The sequence below is a fragment of the Crocodylus siamensis genome, chromosome 1 (assembly GCF_052110815.1).
Source record: "Crocodylus siamensis isolate JL-2025a chromosome 1, ASM5211081v1, whole genome shotgun sequence".
NCBI lineage: Eukaryota > Metazoa > Chordata > Crocodylia > Crocodylidae > Crocodylus > Crocodylus siamensis.
This window is the reverse complement of record NC_143395.1, coordinates 183,454,255-183,475,315: the sequence shown is the minus strand read 5'-3', so window position 1 is coordinate 183,475,315 and position 21,061 is coordinate 183,454,255. Positions and strand designations below refer to the sequence as shown.

General features: G+C 41.1%; 1 protein-coding gene across 1 annotated transcript in view; it reads right to left on the bottom strand.

Annotated features, from left to right (window-relative positions):
• Nucleotides 1-12,700: 12,700 nt before the first annotated feature.
• The window catches only part of ACTR2 (actin related protein 2), a 34,970-nt gene continuing 26,609 nt past the window's right edge, over nucleotides 12,701-21,061 (bottom strand). The window contains exons 5-9 of the mRNA XM_090050859.1: nucleotides 20,446-20,582; nucleotides 18,588-18,737; nucleotides 17,595-17,740; nucleotides 17,123-17,255; nucleotides 12,701-15,728 (exon numbers count right to left, since the gene is read on the bottom strand). Coding sequence (XP_089906985.1) covers nucleotides 15,558-15,728; nucleotides 17,123-17,255; nucleotides 17,595-17,740; nucleotides 18,588-18,737; nucleotides 20,446-20,582 — 737 coding nt within the window. The 3' untranslated portion in view covers nucleotides 12,701-15,557. The remainder of the gene's footprint in view (nucleotides 15,729-17,122; nucleotides 17,256-17,594; nucleotides 17,741-18,587; nucleotides 18,738-20,445; nucleotides 20,583-21,061) is intronic.

Sequence of the window (21,061 nt, the reverse complement as noted above, 5' to 3'; positions counted from 1 at the left end):
GCTATCTACATGAAAGAGGGTGCCTTGTCCCCTCATGGAACCCACAGATCAGAGTTAAACACCTAGGCTTAAGGACCTAAGAATCCATTTGACCAGCATGTGAACAGGGACTGCCCAGCTAAGCAACAGATGTTGAGATGGGTGAGGCTTAAATCCAGTCCCTCAACTCTTGAGCTGCATCCTGCATCCCCAAAATTCACAGCCATGAACTCACTCCTGGAGGTGCAACCAGCCCCTGCCTACAACAACCAGCCCCTGCCTACAACACAATGGAGTCTTACCTTGAGGGTCTTCAAGGGGAGGTTGGATAGATATCTGACTGGAGTATTATGATCCCAGCACTCATTCCTGCCCAGGGCAGGAGGTCAGACTAGATGATCTGTTCAGGTCCCTTCTGACCCTAGAAACTATGAAACCCCAACAAGCTTGTTATTTAGAGCATTTATCCTGAATATGGGAAGGTTGGGGAGTAGGAGGACTTGAACCTGAATTTGAACCCACACTTCCTTCTTTCCTAGGAAGATTTCTCAGTGGAATTAGATTTCCTCAGCTAGGTTTTCTGAAGTGAGGGGGTAATTTTCACTCTGCTACATAGTCTTTGGGCCAGAGAGAATGAGTGACTCTATGGTTCAGTGGTTAGGGCTTTCACCCAGGAAGAGGGGAGATCTTGGTTCCTATCCCTGCTTCAGTTAATACATAAGTATTTTATGATCAAAGAGGAACATCTTGAACAGGCGGGTGGGGAGAAGAGAGAGAGAGAGACCCACCTCAAAATACTCTACTGATTGGAGATTACATAATTTACCTAAGAAATATATGACCAACTATGGGACTGCTGGGCCCGCTTCTTCCTAGGCCTACTTTTTGCTTACTCTACAGGCCCACCAGCTGAGAGAATCAGAGTTCAGGCAGGAGGCAGCAGGTTACCTATCAGCACTCGCAAGAGTTAGGTGACCCCTTGCATGCCAAACAGTAGACATCAAGAGATAGAGGGATCTTTATTGGCAAACATTTTGGCAGCTAGCAACTTTAGGTTTTGGCATGATTAGTCAGCAGTTGAATAGAGGTTTTGAGAATAGAAATTTTGAAATTGGGTGCCAAAAAGCAGTTAAGGACCAGATCCAAAGAATAAATAAATGGGATTAAATGTCATTAGGATTCTAGATTTTACCTTATGGACTAGGTGCTTAAACATTGCAATCCCTATAATTGGGGTACCTGAATTCTCCCCTCCCCTTCCCCACCTTTTTTGGGCCTGGTCTTAGGTACCCGAGTCGTTTTAGGGATCTAGCACTAAGTGATTTAACTTAAGGTATAATGTCTGAGGCTTGTGTCTGAGCTGGGAACTGAACCGAGGTCTCCTGCTGACAAAGCAGTCCACTAAAACAGCAAACTTCAAACAAAAATGGCAGAGCATTCACAAGAAACTGTATTAAATGGGAATATCCATCCCAGAAACGTGATCAAGCTGTTATGTGCATCTAACTATGGAACAGGATTTCATCAAGTGACTTAAGTTTCTAATCAAACAACCAACGAAAAATGTGAATATAAACTACTCCCAGGTAACTGCTTGTGAACAATCTACAAGTAATGCACAGAAATAATTTTGGATTAATGTTCCTTTAAAAAAAACAACCTTTGCTCATAGACAGCATGTAAACAGAAACAAAAGTTGTTGAATAAACCTCTGCTCCAAAGACTATTGCAGTAATGCAAATATTCCCATCACCGGAAATTACCTTTGAATGATCTACCCAGCTCTTTGACCAAATAATACCTGTAATTTTATCAAGGGGGAATAAATGTGTGTACCTTCACATTGCTCAGTTTGGAAAGCTGCTTTGCAAAACAGCCCTTTAAAACAAAAACAACAAACCCCCAACAATTCTTCCATATTGTGTTATGCTGATAATATAAGATGAGGGGAGGTGGGACGTATGGCTGAAAAGCCGCCTTTTGGCCCAAGTAGGAATTGTCTAGAGAGATACTGTCACCAGTCCAAGCAAGCTGGGGTTAAAATGGTTTCCTCAGCTTTTCTCCCTAAATCAATGTGAATATTCTTGGCAAGTGCTGTTACTGTGCATGGTGGGCAGCTGTGATTCAAGCAGGGATTTTTTCTCCCCCTTTTCTACTGTCCCAGTCTTCCTGTCTTGTGCAGATGTGATCCTTTCCCTCTGTCTGCCTAACAGCTAATTATTTTACCAGACAAGCCAACAGTCTGAAGAAAACAGACCATACATATTCTTGAAAGCAACAACTGTACTAAAATGTAGCAGTGAGGGAAGGGGGAGTCACTTCCTTCTGAGCCTCTCCTCTCCCTAACAAAACCTCAAAGAATAGAAAGGATTCTGTTCTGGAAGCAACTGGCCCACCCCACAAATTAAAGCAGAAATTTTATAGCAGAACCTCAACCTGAACGCCATAGATTTGGGGAAGGCCTGTCAGTAGACATAATAGGGCTTAAAGTAGTCACTAAGGGCCATGTCCTCAAAGGAGTTGTAATGCTCTTATCCACAGGCCTAAGGTAATGCCTGGGCTGCACATAGTGGACGGGGAGAGAGGCACATGAGACAAAGATACAGTAAAACCCGTATACCAAGTAGGAAACCACGGAGGTAGCCTGTTGAGGGGAGGGCAGAGTACAGGGTTGAAGGCCTGCTTCTCTTCTTAGCATTTAGCTGTTTAAACCAGATCAGGCATTTTGTGCACAGAACAGAAGCAGGGATGCTAATCCCAAAGCTGGCTCCTCTGAAGCATGGTGCGCTACCCACTGGATTATAGGGAAACTGCAGTGCAGGTTTCTCAGTCTGTCCTGCTGAAGCTGTTGCACTTTACATAAAACAAATGTAATGGAAACAAGGATGTCCTCCTAGTCACCAGACAATAAAAAAGGGATAGGCAATTACTTCGACTGGAGGGCCACTTAACAAGTTTTGGTGAGCTGCTGTGGGCCACAAGGGTAGCCCCACCCCTTGAAGTGCCCCACCCCTGGTCTCCATCTTGGAACTGGAAGTCCTGCCCCCCTAACCTCTGACCTTGCCACCAGAAGCTCCTCCCCTTGCCTCCAGAAGGACTCCTTTTGGCAAGGAGGTTTTTGCCATCTTGGAACCAGAAAAAAACCAACTATATTTAAAAAAACCAAACAAAAAAACCAAACAATTTATAGTATATTCATTTGACTTCAAAAAGTATTTTTTTCCTGGTTTATATGCGTTTGCATAGTGTACATAGAGGTGATTACATAATAGCTTAAAATGAAGTCTTACGTTTGTATATTGTGAGGCGATATGGAGGGGCTTGGGGGGGTACGGGTTGAATGGGTACAGGGTTTGTGGGGGGCTGTGGGTGGGTGTGCATGTGGGGTGTGGGATTTGTGGGAGGGTGGATAGGTGTGGGGTGTGTGGGTGAGCATGGGGTTTGTGGCACCATGTGTGAGGGAAGGGTGGCTGGGGGGGGTTGTGAGGGGGATGGGGAGGGTGGCTGAGGTATGTGAGGGGGTGTTGGGTGTGGGTACATGTGTATGGCAGTGTGTGGGAGGTGTGGGTACATGTGTATGGTGGGGTGTGCGTGTGAGACAGTGTGTGCTGCTCAAAGCAAGAGCCTGGCTGGCCAGACTCCACGGGGAAGAATCACCACTGCTGCAGCCCCTGGAGGCCCCCAGGTAAGATGCCTGAGGCCAGCCCAGTCTGGCCCCACCCAGGGTAACTTGCTGTACACTAGAGGGTGCATGGCACAGGCAGTCCCTTGGGACTAGCAGTGGCACAATGTGCACTGCTGCTAGTTGTTCCTGCTGAAATGAACATCCACACGTGTGGATGCAACTAGTGAATACCTAGTGAGTACTTTCCACAACACAGATTCCCCCACCAGAGAATATCTTATAGCTCAGTGGTAAGGAGACTCCTAAGTGGCATAAGATGTGGATTTAAATCCATACTAGGCAAAGGGAGGATTTGAACTCAAGTCTCCCATATACCAGGGGAGTTCTACAAGGGCACTGGTGGTTAAGGGAGTTCCTCTTGGATGAATTTCGTGATATCTGTTCTGGTACCAACTTGATGGCTTGGACTCTGCAGCCAAATGAGGTGAAGGAATACCTAGTTTGTGAACCCCATTGGGTGTAAAGTCAGAAGAAATTTAGGCCCCTAGAGAATTTACATATCTCCAGGTTTAAGTGACAGTTGCATGAGGGCTTTGAAGATTTTAATTTTGGACTTAAGCACTGAAAATAGCAGCTAAGTGCTCAAGTGCCTTAAAAACAGAACAAGACTTCTGGCACGTTCTGCTTTTGTTCTTAATGCTCCTGCTGGCAGTTGTTGGAAGCGCTGCAGATCTTTCATCTGAAGTATGAGCACTCCCTTTTGCTCTTTCCACGTGCAGTGCTTTTCCTGGGTGGCATGCTGCGCAGGCATGCATGTTGGGTACAGGAAAAGTTATTGTTTCCCTACTTTTCATTTTCTTCTCATATTGCATTTCAGTACTGAGAACAAGTGCTGTACAACTAACTCTTCCTTGGAAAAGTAAATCTCTGCATAAGCAAATAGATAAATCTAATAGATTAGCCTACTCACATGTTTTAAGGGCTATTTAGTAGATCTGAGCCAATGAGATCGTCATAATCTTCCATCTGACCACCTGCATAATGCAAGCAAACGATTCTTGCATCTTAACCCTACAACTTAATGTTTGAAATAGCACAGTCAGAAAGGACCAAAGGAACTTGATCTCCTGGCCACCTACTGCCTGGTTCTGCAACTTCTCATACACTGATAGTCAAACAAACAAACAAAAAAAAATAGGACTGGAAGTGAGTTTAGAAGGTTGGCTCTAAACAGGATTATCCCCATCTAAACCATCCTAAACACGTTTGTCTAACTTGCACTTAAAAACATCCAATGACAGATTCAACACCTTGCTAGGTAATCTGTTGCACTTTTAAATCATCCTCAGAGTTAGAAAGTTCTTCCTAATAGGCAACTAAAGTTCCCTTGTTGCAATTTAAGCTCATTTATTATCCTGTCCCTTGTGGATCACTGATCACCTTCTTTCAGACAACTCTTTTTGTATTTGAAGATAGAGCTGGACCTGCTAAGTCTTCTCTTCTCCAGACCAAAGAATTCCAGTTTTTTTCATCTTTTCTCATACATTCTGTTTTCCAGACTTCTAGTTGTTTCTGTTGCTCTCCTTTTTTTTCCAATTTGTCTGTGTGTTTCATTCAATGTGGTGCCCAAAACTAGATAGTGTTCCAAGTGAAGCCTTACTTCAGGCCTCACTGCAGGGAAGAAGCATTTTTCAGGGTTTGAATACAACATACCTGTTAATATACCCCAGCTTGCTTTTTCTTTTTGCAACAAGACTACACTGACTCAGTAAGCCCATCCCCATTTCGTATTTGTTCATCTGATTGTTTCTTCCTAGGTGTGGTACTTTGTGTTTGTCATTATAAAATTTCATCCTATGCATTTCAGACTTTTTTCCAGCTGACCAAGGTAATTTTGAATCTGAATCCTGAACTATAGAGTGTCTGTTATCTCACCCACTATGGTGCCATCCATAAATTTAATGAGTGCACACTCAGTAAACAGGTATTTCAGCTGAAGTCTTTCTGAAGTGCAACTTGTCACAAGGAGATCCAGTCTCATTGACAGGCTAGCTACCTTACAGCAAACAGGAACTCTCTTATTCACCATATGCTACTGAATGACCAAACTAAAGACAAGTTCATAGTATCAAGGTGCAGATCAATAATTTCTGAGCATGGCTTAACTGATACACAGGCCATTAGCCAAGCTTCACAGGAAGCATTAATAGAACAAGCTGAAATAATATCAAAGAAATTGAGATGTGCATCCTCCAGCACTGTAATGTCTTGGATAATTAGATCACTATCTATTAAACTATAGTTTGTACTTTGTTCCAATGTGGGTCATAAATTTGCATGCTATCTACCCTTTAGTGCTGACCATATTTTAAGAGGTTCTAGTTACAGGTAATTCATTACCTGGATAGTTAACTTTTTGCAGTTCTAACATCCTATGTTAAAAAAAAAAAAATCTTTTGCCCACTAGGAGAAACTTAGCATTAGAATTCATATACATCCAATTACCTTTTACTTGATTTGCATTGTTTAAGATTTACATTCAAAGTAGGAATGGTAATTCAGACTATAATGTCAAAGATGCATGTTCTAGTACATAGTTGGCACAGGGTTCCCCAAAGGAGGGGAGACTTTTTCTTTAGCATTTTTGTGGCTGAAGGTAAGACCAAGGGTAGGCTGGAGACTTCCAACTCTTTTTTCCTTGATACTGCTGTCCAGGTTTTTAAAAAAGGAACAGGTCTTTTTAAGCTTCCCAACCCACTTTCTGCTTTGGCCAGGAAAGGCGACAACAAAAGGGTCAGATTCAGAATCACAACCCCAACGCTGCGCCCGCAGCTTGGAAGTCACAGCATGCCTGATGCAAGTCCAGCATGTGCTGTTAGTTTAGCATTGATGTCAGCATGGAGCAATTAAAACAATGCCTGAAGAGATTTAAAATGGTTGTTTCTGGATAGGGAGGGTTATGAGAAAATTGGTACAGAAGGACGATCCCCAAGACAGCTAAGCTCCAGGGCAAATAATCAGATTGGGGGGGAGTATGGTGGGAGGCCCAGCATCTTCAATACTCTTAGTAGCTGGAATTTGCTAAACTGGGCTGAACTACATAGAAAACATTCCTGAGTGTGGGACAGGGAAGGCCTGGAATATGCAGGGGCAGGACTCCATTTTCCTTCTCAATCTTGTAGTTAAGCAGTACCATGTCGGTTTTGCTTCATCCTACCAGCCTAAAAGGCCCCATTACTGAGTGCTCTCTCCTCTTAAGCCAGAATGCAAAACTTCCTTAACGGTCTGCTCTTAAATGAAGAGTCGCATAAAACAGAGCAGCTGCACTGCCTCCCTGCCCCCCGCTTCCCCTCCCTACCCCCCAAAAAACCAAACCAACTTGCTTGGCAGTGGCAGCAGCATTTCTAGTCAAGAAGTTCTGAGTCACTTGACCTTATGGCTCACCAGAATCTACCTGATCCTTTTTAAAACTTTGTTCCACATTCCAATGAAGTTGTATTTGTTTTTGCTTCCATCTTAAACTGAATAATACAGCCCTGCACCCCTAGCATATTAGAATCAGAATCATAGAAAATGAGGGTTGGAAGGGACCTCAGGAGGTCATCAAGCCCACCCCCCTGCTCAAAGTCCAAACCCTGTATCTAGCCCAACCCCCACCCCAACTAGATCATCCCAGCCAGGGCTTTGTCAAGCCTGGCCTTAAAAATCTCCAGAGATGTAGATTCCACAGCTTCTCTGGGTAATCTGATTCCAGTGCTTCAACACCCTCCTAGTTAAAAAGATTTTTCCACTCTCCAACCTAAACTCCCCTTGCTGCAACTTGAGACCATTGCTCCTTGTTCTGTCATCTGTCACCACTGAGAACAGTCTACTGCCATGGTGTTTGTAACCACCCTTCAGTTACTTGAAGGCTGCTATTAAATTCCCTCAGTCTCCTCTTCTGTAGACTAAATAAACCCAGTTCCCTCAGCCTCTCCTCAAAAGTCAAGTGCCCCAGCTCTCTAACCATTTTCATTGACTCTTTTCAACTTGTCCACATCCTTTCTATAGTGGGTGACCTAAAACTGAACACAGTACTCCTGATGTGGCCTCACCAGTGCAGAATAGGTGGGAATAATTACTTCCCTCGATCAGCTGGCAACACTCCTAATACAGGCTAGTATGCCATTAGCCTTCTTGGCAACAAGGACACACTGTTGACTCATATTTAGCTTATTGTCCACTGTAACCCCCAGGTCCTTTTCTGCAGAGCTGCTGCTTAGCCAGTTGGTCCCAAGCCTGTAGCGGTGCATGGGATTCTTCCATCCCAAGTGCAGGACTTTACACTTACCCTTGTTGAACCTTAAGAGATCTTTTTTTGGCTCAGTTCTCCAATTTGTCTCGACTGCTCTGAATCTTAGCCCTAATCTCCAGCATATCTACTACTTGCCCCAGCCAAGTGTCATCTGTGAACTTACTGAGGATGCAATCCATCTCATTTTCCAGATGATTAATGAAGATATTGAACAAAGCCAGCCCCATGACTGACTCCTGGGGCACTGCCAACTAGACCTTGAACTACTGATCACTACCCATTGAGCCCAAAGGTCCAGCCAACTTTCTATCCACACTTCCTCAGCTTGCTTGTAAGAACACTGTGGGAGACTGTGTCAAAAGCCTTGCTAGTCACTGCTTTCTCCACATCCACAGAGCCAACCATCTCATCATAGAAGGCGATCCCATTGGTCAGGCATGACTTGCCCTTGGTGAATCCATGCTGACTGTTCCTAAATCACCTTCTTCTCCTCCTCCAAGTGCTTAGAAATGGATTCCTTGGGGACCTGCTCCATTTTTCTGTGGACTGAGGTTGTTGCCCCAGGATTCCTTTAACCAGAGACCCCCAAGGATTGACATGGCCCCTCGTCTGATTTGGTATCAAGTGAACTTTATTAGTAACCTGTAGGCTTATTACAAGATAATTATCCTTGCAATACGACCTGGCAAGTGGTTCCTTAGACATTACAATAGCAACCGTCGGTGGTACTGGCCTCAGATCCTCTGCTGGGTGTGTGGGATGTTAGTTTCCGGATTCCTTGTTTGAACAAGAATACCCAGGCTACTCCTGTCTTTAACCAGGGTGGCAACACAAACACACACGGTCTCTTTGTTTGTTCACTACGTTTGTAACTTTCTCATCTCAAACTGCCCAATCCTCAAGTTTCTTACCTCATCCTTTTAGATAAGGTACTCCAATCCTATTCTGTTTATGGTTTTCTTTTCTTCTAGGGGAACTACTGTAGCTGGTTAGCCCACCATACCAATCACAGCACTCATTTTTCCCCAGTGCCTTATAAGGCACTCTCTACAATTTAATTGCTTGGTTCTGGGAAGGCCTAAAGTTATGCTAAGAACCTGAGCATAACTCAGTTTACCCGCTACAGAGGTGAGTCTGACTGGTCTGTAATTCCCTGGATCTTCCTCCTTCCCTTTCTTAAAGACAGACACTATATTTGCCCTTTTCCATTCATTCATGACCTCCCCCAATCACCATGAGTTTTCAAAGATCATGGCCAGTGGCTGACTCTCTCAGCACCCTCAGATGCAGTCCATCCAGCTTCATGGACTTGTACACAACCAGCTTTTCTAAATAGTCCCTAACCTGATCATACACCACTGAGGGTTGCTCACCTTCCCCCCAAACTGTGCTGCTCGGTGAAGTAGTCTGGGAGTTGACCTTGCCTGTGAAGACTGTGGTAAGAAAAGCATTGAGTACTTCAGCCTTTTCCTCATCATCCATCACTAGATTACCTCCCCAATTCAGTAAGGGACCCATACTTTCCCTGATCTTCCTCTTGCTGCCTATGTACCTGCAGAAACCCTTATTACCTTTTTATGTCCCTTACTAGTTCCAACTCCAATTGCACTTTGACCTTCCTGATTTCACCCCTGCATGCCCAAGCAATATTCTTATACTCCTCCCTAGCCATCTGTCCAAGCTGCCACTTCTTGTAAGCTTCCTTTTTGTGTTTAAGCTCACTGAAAAGTTCTCTGCTAAGCCAAGCTGGTTGCTTGCCACATTTATTTTTCCTGCACATCAGGCTGGTTTGTTTCTGTGCCCTCAGTAAGGTTTCTTTAAAATACACCCCACCCTCCTGGACTCCATTCCCCATTAGCCTGGCCTCCCAGGGGGATCCTGCCCATCAGTTCCCTGAGGGAGTCAGAGAGTCTGCTTTTCTGAAGTCAAGGGTCCATACTCCGCTGCTCTTTCTTCCTTTTGTCAGGATCCTGAACTCAATCATCTCATGGTCACTGCTGCCCAAGTTGCCATCTGCTTCGACATCCCTCACCAAGTCTTCCCTGTTTGTGAGCAGCAGTTCAAGAACATGGCCCCTACTTGCTCTCTCCAATACTTGCACCAGGAAATTGTCTCCAACACTCTTCAAAAAATTCCTGGATTGCCTGCGCACTGCTGTATTGCCTTCCCAGCAGATGTCAGGGTGATTGAAGTCCCCCCATGAGAACCAGAGCCTGTGATCTGGAAACTTTTGCTAGTTGTCTGAAGAAAGTCTCATCTACCTCATCCTCCTTGTTTGGCGGCCCATAGCAGACAGACACCCACCATGACATCACCCATGTTGCTTTCCCTTCTAACCTTAACCCAGAGACTTTCAACAGTTTCATACTGGAGCTCTGAGCAATCTTACAGCTCTTTTACATATAGCACAACTCCTCCTCTTCTCCCCTGCCTGTCCTTCCTGAACAGTTTGTACCCATCCATGATGGTGGGATAGCTCACATGACTGGAGCAATAAGTCTCTGTTATTCCAATCATGTCATAGTTCCTTGACTGTGTGAGGACTTAAATTTCTGCTAGCTTCCCAGGCTCTGCATTCGTTTACAGGCACTTGAGGAAACTAGTTGACTGCCCTACTTTCTCAGGAAGAATAAGGGGGGGGGTCCCCTGTTGCTCCCTCCTTGTACTTCCTCCAGGTCCCCCACTTCCCCACCAGTGTCTAATCTGATTTTAACTGGATAAAAATGTGTTGCTTTGCATGCGATGATCTCCTCCACCCTTTTCAAAATTCTAGATCTGCCTGTGGCTGTGGTAGTTCCCTCTGCTCCTAAAATACCCCTCCTAGCCCCTTGAGGCCAAAACCATGTCCTTAGATTTGGGGAAGGTGCAATTAGGTTAAAGAATTTCTACACTGTCAAACTTTTGACAGTTGCAGCTTTTTGTCCATCAATCATGTGGCTCCACGTTCTCCTGTTAAAAGGGGTTTCAGCTGCGTTGTAAACACTGGCCATTTGGGAACACATATTCCCTTGGATGATATTTTGTTAGAAGTGCTTTTAAACATTACGAATACATGTTGATATAAGAAGCTATGCAATACTGCTTGCTTCTTTCCTTGTGCGTGTAGCCAACTCTTTTACAACCTTAGGCAGTGACGGTAGTAGGCAAAACTCATTCCTTCTACTTAAGTGAGGTATGAGTGGGAGGTGCTTGTCTTCCTATAATACTGAAATGAAGGAGATTTTCCTAGATGCTTGCTTGATTCTGCAGCATCAAGCAAAAATGGTAAGCTGGCAGAAAGGTATTCATGGTCATTCATTTCTTCCCTGGTTTTTCCCAAATGTTATGGGTTCCGGAAAAAAAAGAAAGTGTACTTTATGTTAGTATGCAACACATTTTTCTAACCATCTCTTAATTTATAGCAGTTTTCATATTAGACAGAATATAGGAAAAGAGACAAATTTGGAAACAAACACCTAGTTAAAAGGCTCACTCTATGCAATGTTTGAACTGGTACCAAAGCTTGGGTCTTATTAAGAGGTTCTCTTGGAAAACCCCCTATAGGGAGGAATGCTACTCAGCTTTCACCCAACTAGGTACATGTTGACACAGAGATGAGCTATACAGAAACAACTGTAAACACAAATAAGCCATGTTAAATCAGGCATACAGACACACTGGCCAAACAAAGAATCTGGAAAACTATTAAGCAAACAAGCAAGCAAAGGTAAAGCATAATTTTCCAGAATGCATTGTGGCAAGATCCTGTAAAGTACTCCCCTCCCCCTCCTCTGTTAAGGTGCTGGATAGAAGTATTTGCCTGTGCCATGATATTCATCCCAATTTAAGACAGAACAGCATTTTTTGTAGCATCAAATGTGTCATCATCTCTTATGTTGCCTATGGTATTAGTTCACACTAGAAAAAAGAAGTCTGGAAAAAAGTTTTCCTATAATTCCTTAGCAGGGGGCAGAGTGCATGGAAAACTCACACACAGAATGACATGTACAGCATCCTGGGAGAAAGGAAGGTTGACCAGGCCTGTTAACACGGGTACAGTCAGGGGTACTGTTCCACATGCCAACACAGTTACAAAAGAAATACTGTGCCAGCTAATACTGAATAGTAACTATAAAACAACGTGCTGTTACGCTGATATTACCATGTGGACACAAACCATGCTTAAAAGCCAACCACCTTGCTAATTACTTACCAAAGCCAGTTCAATTTAAGCAGAGGATCCTGTCTTCACCATATCTGCAAGGCAATTTAGAGAATTAAAAGAACCAACATGAACAGTTTCCCAAATAAAGCTGTTTTGAACAAGTGCACCTTCAATGAACACAATTTTATTTCATTTAGCAGCAACTGAATTTGTTAAAGGCAAGGAGAAGATTTTTCCCCCAAAATGAAAATGTTACTGTGAAGCATTTTGTTGTATAACGTGACCTGGGGTAAGTACATTTCTCAGAGTATTCCAGTCAATGGAAGCTGAGAGGTCTTAGCACCCCTTCACACATTACCATGTACAGAAAGTATAACCCTTGCTAGCCTTCAACTGGGAGATGAGTCTTGACAAGATTCCTTTCCACTTATGTTTCTTAAGTGATTGGAAAAGAAACATATAAGTCCTCTGAACATAGGGTGTGGTGCATAACCGGCAGCAATTAGAAGTGGGTTAGTTCAATGCGTCAGATTCCCCAGGAATCTGACAACATTACCAGTCTGTAATGTTTCATATTGAAAAGGTTAGTTACAGGAGGAAAAAAAAAAAAAAAGAGTGATGGATTTGTGATTTCTGAAAGGAGACAAAGAAAACAAGCCACCTTGAAAAATGTGATTTTATTTTTTTGTAATTGAAAAGACCTGTCAATTTAATGGTGTTTCCATTCATGATCTCTCATATGGCATTGTGTGTTTTGTTTGTTTTTAACATTGCTCAGAACTATATAAAAAGCCATTTGTTTTACTACATAGGTTAACATCCTAAAACATTGCATTTTCAAAGCAGGTTAAGTTTAAAAATAGGATGTTTCCAAGAACTCTCACAACTGCAGAGGCAACTTTAACGGGAGCTGAAGCATATTGCAAATTTGAGCATTTGGTCTTCAAAAAGGTTTAAAACCAGATCGCTTTTGCAGCAATAGGAAAGGTCCAAACTGACAGCCCACACACAGGATAGGAAGAGAACCCAGAGCAACTGAAACACTTGTTCAACACAAACGTTACCCAATGGCAAGTTGGTAACAGCAGTCTTTCATATCCAGGGTAGCAATCATTTAAAGTATTAATTATTTTCTTTTAAATAATTATGCTGAGTTTCCACAGAAACCCAAGTTACCGCACAATCAAGTGGCCTCTCACTCATCACATGCTCACGGTACTGTAAGTACTCCAGTGCAAGGGCCAGATTCTGAAAGGATTGCAGGGTCAGGCCCTATATTTCTGAAGTCAGATGACAGATTGTCATTCTAAAAGGAAAGTCCTTATGTCATTCTTTGGTTTATTCCCATGGTTCCCAACACCGTGTCCACAAGCCCAGAAATATACACCACATGAGAAGCCATTGCTGCTAATATGTTCTAAAAGCAAGTCCTCTTCTACTGTCTGCTGTATAGCATTTCTAAAAGGATTTTTTGTGTATTGAGTTTACAGAAAACTATAGGAATCCAGAGTACCCCTTACATTCGTGTCCCCAGAAATCTAACAACCTTTTAAAGGTATGCTTTGAGGCATGACCAGCATGCCTATAAACTCATATTGTTCAAGTTGAGGGTAAATATTGCTGAAAAAACACCCTCCTGTAATTAAATGGTCATCACTAACAGTAGTTCAGCGACTATCTTAGCATTAAAAGAAACGTAGACATTATGCCTTCTGCATATTAGTCCTCTAAGCCAAAAGAAAGGTCTTGCCATCAACTTATGAAAGAAAACTTTCTGAAATTAAAAGGAAGGTTTGAGGGCAAAATATTGATATCAAAAGATGTGTACCACTAAGATGCATGCCAACAGAATGCATACTGAACTCTGAAAGTCTAGTTCCTACTTCTGAAATAGTCAAGTTTGCTTCACTCTTCATGGAACTAACACAATAGGTATTTTCTTCCTTATCACATTTGAGAAAAAGATAGCTTCAATCTATCTGGTTGGCATGCAGATATGCAAGGAGTTTTTCCTAAACTTTACATCAAGGCAACAGATTTTATTCTGAAGATGTTACTAATATTTCTGTTTACAAACAAAAACATACTGATAACTATACTCAAATGACACAGCTGTTGATGACCAGTGACAATACCTATTTTTCAGTAGAACTCAGCTTTAATGTGCTTTTGTAGAAAGACTTCCCAATGCTGGTTTTGCTTCCTTCCCAATTCCACAGGAATAGAACAAAAAAAAACAAAAAACAAAAAAAAAAATCAAGACTGGACAGATTGAATTGTTACTAGTTGGTAAATATCCACAAGTCTCGTATTCCAATATTATTTTTAACTGCAACAAATATAGGTCATTCTTTATAATCTACTGCCGGTGGCTGTTTATAAATATCTCTTTGTTTTAACAAACACTGGTCAGTAATGTGAAAGGTTAATTTGCAATAACTATTTGGCACTAAGTTAATGTACTTGCTAAGTTGTGATATACAAAAAAGCACTTACAGAAATGTCAAACTTCTATAACTTTGTTGGGGTTTTAATGTCACATATAATTACAATTTTCACAAGCATTTTTTTTAACATGTCCACCAAAAAAGAAAGGCTTTGGAGGCTCCAGTCCCAGCTCATCATTTAAATTTGTTAGCCAATAATTTAATAGAGCAATCCTTGCTCTCTATATAGAGCTACACGATGGTACCAAAACTTAACTGTAAAAAAAGAAAAGAATTTGCTAATTAAATCGACTCCAAGCATTCCACTGCAAAAAAGCAACACAGCTGTGAACAACTGCAAGGCCACAAATCTGAATTTGTCAAAATGTTCAAGATTTCTTAATGTTTAATTTTGTGGTAGGAACTGATTAAATATTCACTGTTCACGAAAAAAGTTCAGCCTGAAAACTCCGATCTATTAAGTCACTTATTTTAAATAGTTCCAAGTAAATGTTAGCCAGTTTAGATGGCTAATGCATATAGAACATCCATATGTACTCACTTGGCTGCTTAAGCTGTGTGTTTAAATGAAAATTTCTAACTGTGGTAAGGAAATGCCAACATAGATGAAGGCCAAATGATACAACGGTAATCATGAGAATAACAGGTGGTAAAAGTTGAGGCTCAAAAGTTTTCTTATGTTAAAAAGGCACGCCACCCTCAGGGAGCTAGACACAAAAGCTTAGCAGTATTACAACAATAAACCTTGCTGGAAAAGCCTACCAAACTACCCAAGTGCCTACTGGGAGGAAACAATGAGGAAGACAGGCCACTCTTGCTCTGTTCTGTTTGCAGGAAAATGGTGAATTTAAATAGGCAAATTTAGCCACATTAAGAAACATTAAACAACAGCTACCCCAAGAAACCAGAACAAAATCTGACCTTTGGGTCAAAGCCCATAGACAGGTTTTCCCATGTCATGTAGCTGAGTGAGTTCAGATTGGCAATGAAAGGGGGCGAGGGGGGGGGGGGGGGGGGAGAGGAAAAAAAAAAAAGCTTTAGACATGTGACAGGAATAAGCACTGAGCTTTATCGAACAGTCACACCAAGCTTCTCCAGCACACGCACTCCTTTTTCTTGGTATTCTTGTCGGGTCATCCAGAAATTGTCTTTGTCTTTCATGATGTCTGCTAGAACTGCACCACCTAAGAATACCATGTGCTTTCGACGAGGCGGATCTTCAATTCGGATCTTAAATTTCTAGGAAGGAAAAGGGAGACCATATTGTTGGGACTCAACACAAAACCACACAAAAAACCCATGCCATTTGCTACAACAGTGGAGTAGGAATTGTTCAATACGGAGAATGTGCACACAAAACTAGAGGGCTTAGCTGAGGGCACTCAGCATGCAAGCTTCCAGCTTGTACAATCTGAAGGAAAATAACTATGATGCACCAGAAATTAAAGACAGACAGAGATGTATTTCCTAAAGTTACTTCGCCAAACTATCCATTAAAAAACAAAAAACAAAACAACATGCACACAATGCACCCCCCCCCACCCAGCATTCAAATGTAAAACATGGGTTTTGAATTTAGCATTTCATGAACAACACGGAATTTCTAAAGTTTTTTTCCAGTGGGTGGCTAAGATTATCAGAAGAGTGGACTTGTTCACAAAATACTGCAGGGTTTGTATAAGCAAAGTTAGGCTAAATCATGGATAGAGACAACAGGAAAGGAACAGTCTTATGCATATATTCTGACTACAAGAGAACCTAAAGAATTCTCCTAGTGGATTTCAACTTTAAACTCTTCTGTAGAAGAATGAACCAAATTAAAAAAATTCCAAATAATGTGCTATTTGTTAAAAATTAAAAACAGACTAAGTCTCAAAGTTGGGTTAAGGTTCAGAAGATAAATTATTTTGATACAGTTAATATTCTGTACATTTAAAAGATTATCTGGATAATAACTGAACTTTTTTTGGGGGGGTGAAATACGCTGTTAGAGAATAGATGTTTTAATAAAGATATTTTTGAAAAATCTGGACATAATTCAACATTAAAAACAGCATGCATAAAGCATTTCCTCTATAAAAAAAATCTTAAAAAGCAGGCAGCAATGCAATACAGGTCTAGTTCTGTAACATGTGAGCAATACTGTTATCTGACCATAACAGTAATCAATGAATAAAAGGGAAGGGGGACAGAAAACTGACCTGCACAGAATAATGGTAGAACTGTTAAAGAAAAACTTGGCTACTCAGAGGTTAAATTCATACCTGTGATATGCAGCATGCAACAATGCTCCAGAAAAAAAAAAATTCAGTTGATTTTGCTCATGTAACAGTATTTTATTAAGATGCAGTGGGGCTTTGGAACACTAAAGCTTAAGAACAAATTTACATGAAACTAACCCAAATTTCAAACTTCACTTAATACCAGAGTATGGCCTTATTTCAAATTCATTTAAGCAAATCACTAGAAAGCTTGTATTACACAGTTTGAAACACGGTATATAGTTAGAAAGACAGAACGTTAGTGATACATGGCAGGAACTGTTCTTTTCTATTCCTGTCCATCTGGCTCCCTCTTGTGGTAATTCAGGATATTGGCTGTGGCTACAAATAAGCAATAAAATCATTACTTACAGAAAGTTTTTCCACATCTCCTTTGAGAACTCGCTCCAGGTACAGCTGTTTAAGTTCACGTTCCAACCGTGAAGGCAGCCCAGGGTACATAGTGGAACCTCCAGACAGCACAATGTGCTTATAGAATTCAGACCTAAAGAAAAAGCATTCTTTCTAGTGTCTCCTTGTATAACTAGTAGATACTCCAGTGTATAAACAAATGTAAAACCAAGAAATACAGACAATTGTCACTGACACAAAGCCTATACATTCAACAGTAAAACAGCTATATTTTTCCTGCTCAGTATAAACTCTCCATGAATACTGTCCTTGAGAGCAGAGATCTTAAGCACATGTAGGTGTTCCTCTCCTAACGATTTTGTTATTTACTTCTAAGCACTGTAACTTTTGTTCTTTAACTGATGTTGTTCTGGTCTATCCTTTTTTGTTGACAGAAGTTAGAGAGAAGTATTATTGAATGTTCTGCTCTCACCTGGTGTCAATATCAGCAGCCTGGATGGTGTTAAACAGCAATTCAGCAACACCAACCCCCTCTACATTGATTAAATGAGGCTGAAACAAGGCTTCTGGGGCCTCAAATCGTTCACCACCAACTTTGATAATCCTGCCATCTGGGAGCTATAGAAAAGAGAGCACAATTTTAACCTCATTTTAAACATCTACACTGCTTAACAGTATGTAACAGAAAATAAATCTTTGCCCAAATTTGCAACAGCAATACCAAGTCTTGCAACCAATTTTATGCGTTTTTCCAGCTATATACAGAAGTTAGAAACTTTTAAAGTTTTAGCCACATACCACAGTTTAAAGTTAGTTTTAACTATCATGAGTTATGCAGTAGGAAAAGTCATTGTGCTTTTCACTAGTCAGAATCAGATATCAGTTTTTGGGATGTCTCAAACAGCTAGATGTAAGAAGCTAGAGATCTGGCAACAATCCGTTGTTCTCCCAGTTTTCTATCTTCTCCAAGTTTGTTTTGGTAATACAGTAATTTGATTTCAACTACTGATAAAAAAAAAAAAGTAGAAAAATCTCATTGACAAAAAAAAAATCGTAATTTCGCTGGAGAATACCTCTCCACTTAGAATATTCTGATAGGACAACATTGGCATGACACACATGGTACACCCTGTAAGAGAAGGCAGATTTAAGCAACTCCTCTCATAAACCATCCTGTCAGAAAAGGAAAAAAAAAAAAAAGGTAAAGACATAAGAAAAAGAACCACAGCTGTTAAAAGAGAAAGACATTTAAAAAAAAATAAATGGATGTCCATACACTTGAGAGATTTTGGACTTCAGTAGGTTTCCTTTTTACTGTTCCTGTGTTTTTTTTGTCCGTTAGAAAAGCTTATGACTTTGCATCTATAATGTTACTTTTTTTTTTTTTTTTTTTTTTTAAGAACACCAGTATTTAAGTTAAAACTATGATTTTTCTATTCCTAAATTACTCTGTCTCATTACTTACCGTATAAGACTCAACTAATACTGTGGTCTCCAATGCCAATTTCTGTTCCTGTTCAATGTTGTATCCCACATAACATAACTTTTCCTTGATCATTCGAACAGTCTCAAAATCAGCAGAATGGTTGAAGGCATATCCCCTCAGTAACAGCAGCTGTTTGAAAATATTCAAGTAAAGTTGGAGTGACTCAGTTTTCTATCAGTGATTAAGTGTGAGCATACATTTAACTGATTTTTTATTCAGGGACATACTGACTTCAATGGCAAACGTGGCTGAGGTCAAAGAAATCATGCTTGTAAAGTAAAATAAGAACAGTGGTCAAATTATTCATTTCCAACAGCAGAAAAATCATAGGATTACTCCAGAAACTGGGAATCACATTTACCACTACAGTTCACTATAAATGATTTTTTCAAACAAAAGAAAAAGCAAGGCAAAAATCAGTTGCTTCTTCTGAACTAATTAGGTGCCACCCTGCCCTCAGAGTTCAAGTGTGTTAATATCGCTTATAATGGCACAATTCATTTTAATTTGACCACTTTAATTGGACCAGAGTTGCTATTTCTACAGAGCCATATGAAAAAGCTAGCAAAGCTGTTTCTACATTTTAGAAAATCTTACTCCAATTTTAAAGATCTACAAACACAGAAAATGCCCCCATCACTAGACTGGCTAAATCCCAACCTACACCACAGCAAAATATTAGATTTAATATGCAGGTCAAGAAGCATGTATTTTTGCCAAATAAGACAAATCTTTTTTTTTTTATAATACTGTCATTAAATGATTAAATTCGAATCAGGAGTAGATTTGCCCATCTTGTGAAACTGGACCGTGTGGAGTCCAAATTCAGACAATAATACTTCTTATCCTAAGGAACTAGGAGAAGGTGCAAGTTATACTTCAATTCAAACTGAAACTTTGAATCTCAGTATAAATTCAGCCTATTTTGGAAATTTCTAAGGAAACACGATGTCGTCTAGTACACCACATCTCAAGCCTAGTTTCTCTTGGGAGGCAGACGCGATCCAGGAACACCCCAGCTGTAATCAGTTTGCTGTTTATATTTAGAATGTGGTTTATATAAACCCAGGGGTGTCAAATTCACTTTGTGTCCCATGCTGGATCTGGGTTGTGGGGCTCTGTGCAGGCCAAATACAGCCCAGGACAGGAGGTAATGGTGGCACCAGCTCTAATCTGGAGTACGTGGCAGTGGCATTAGCAGCTCTGGCTCTGACCAAGAGTATGCAGCAGTGATGTGAGCCCCCCGAGACATGCTTGTGCTGGAACTGGAGCTGAGGCTGCTCCTGAATGCTCTGTGCCACTGTGGCAGCTCTAGCACAGATCACATGGCAGGAGCCAGTGGCCAAGAAGGTATGGCTGAGGTTGTGGAGACAGGCAAAGGAAAAGGAGGGCAAACAGGGTTGTGTCAGCCTTCACTCCCTCTCCTGCTACTAAGTGTCACTGACACCAGGGCTCAAGAGCCCTGGATTCTGCAACAACCTACTCCCAGCTACATTACCCAAAAATCTAGTGACCAACTGGCAGTCTGGCAGGCCAGATAAGAGTACCCCTGGGGGCTGGATCTGGCCCACAGGCTGTAAATTTGACACCCTTGATGTAATCCACAGACTAAAATTGTATTTTAAAAGAGGATTCTGGAGCAAGAGATAGATTTCATAGCAAATTTTCCTATAATAGCTAGGAAACATTCTTCTTTCTGAACAACTTTTACTAGCTTGTGGAACAAAGTATTTGTGGAGCAAAGTATTTGATTTTAAAATCCAAATCATGAAGACAATATAAATGTGCTTTCATTAACACATGGACAAACTCACGTTTTCTTTTTTTTCTAGTTTACCTTGATAAGGTATCTGGTAATATCCCTCCCAGCAATGTCTAGTCTTCTGGTGAGATGAGGAAGAGAGAAACCTTCATACACGGGGCAAATATGAGTTACACCATCTCCAGAGTCCACAACAACACCAGTCAATAAACCTAAATAGGACGATATTAGATCCAGAGGCAAAGATTATTAATTGCGTTATTTCACACCCCTGTAACTAAGGCAACCTGGCAGGCATGCTAACATCCTGATGAAAGAACTGGCTTAATTAAGACAAATTATTTCCTTGACTTTCTGGGGAAGTCTGTTCTCACATTAAAATAAAGTGTGGAGTTAAAATAAGTGCTCTATTTTATACCCATTTCTTTCAAGGTTTATTTGACAATTCTGTATGAACTTCCCCAACTTCCCAACAATCTGTATTCCAATTAAATAGAGAACACTCAACATGTTAAATACTGACTAGGACAAGCTTCTTGTTTTCTGCACTAATGTGCAATTTAATATTGGCCTCATTTCTAAACAGTGGTTACCTGGAGCTCATTCGTGTGGCAATTCAGCTTGTCCAAATAATTAAAAGCAAAAGTCTTAATGTTTTGGTCTGTGCTCCAGTGCAATAGATTTTCTAAAT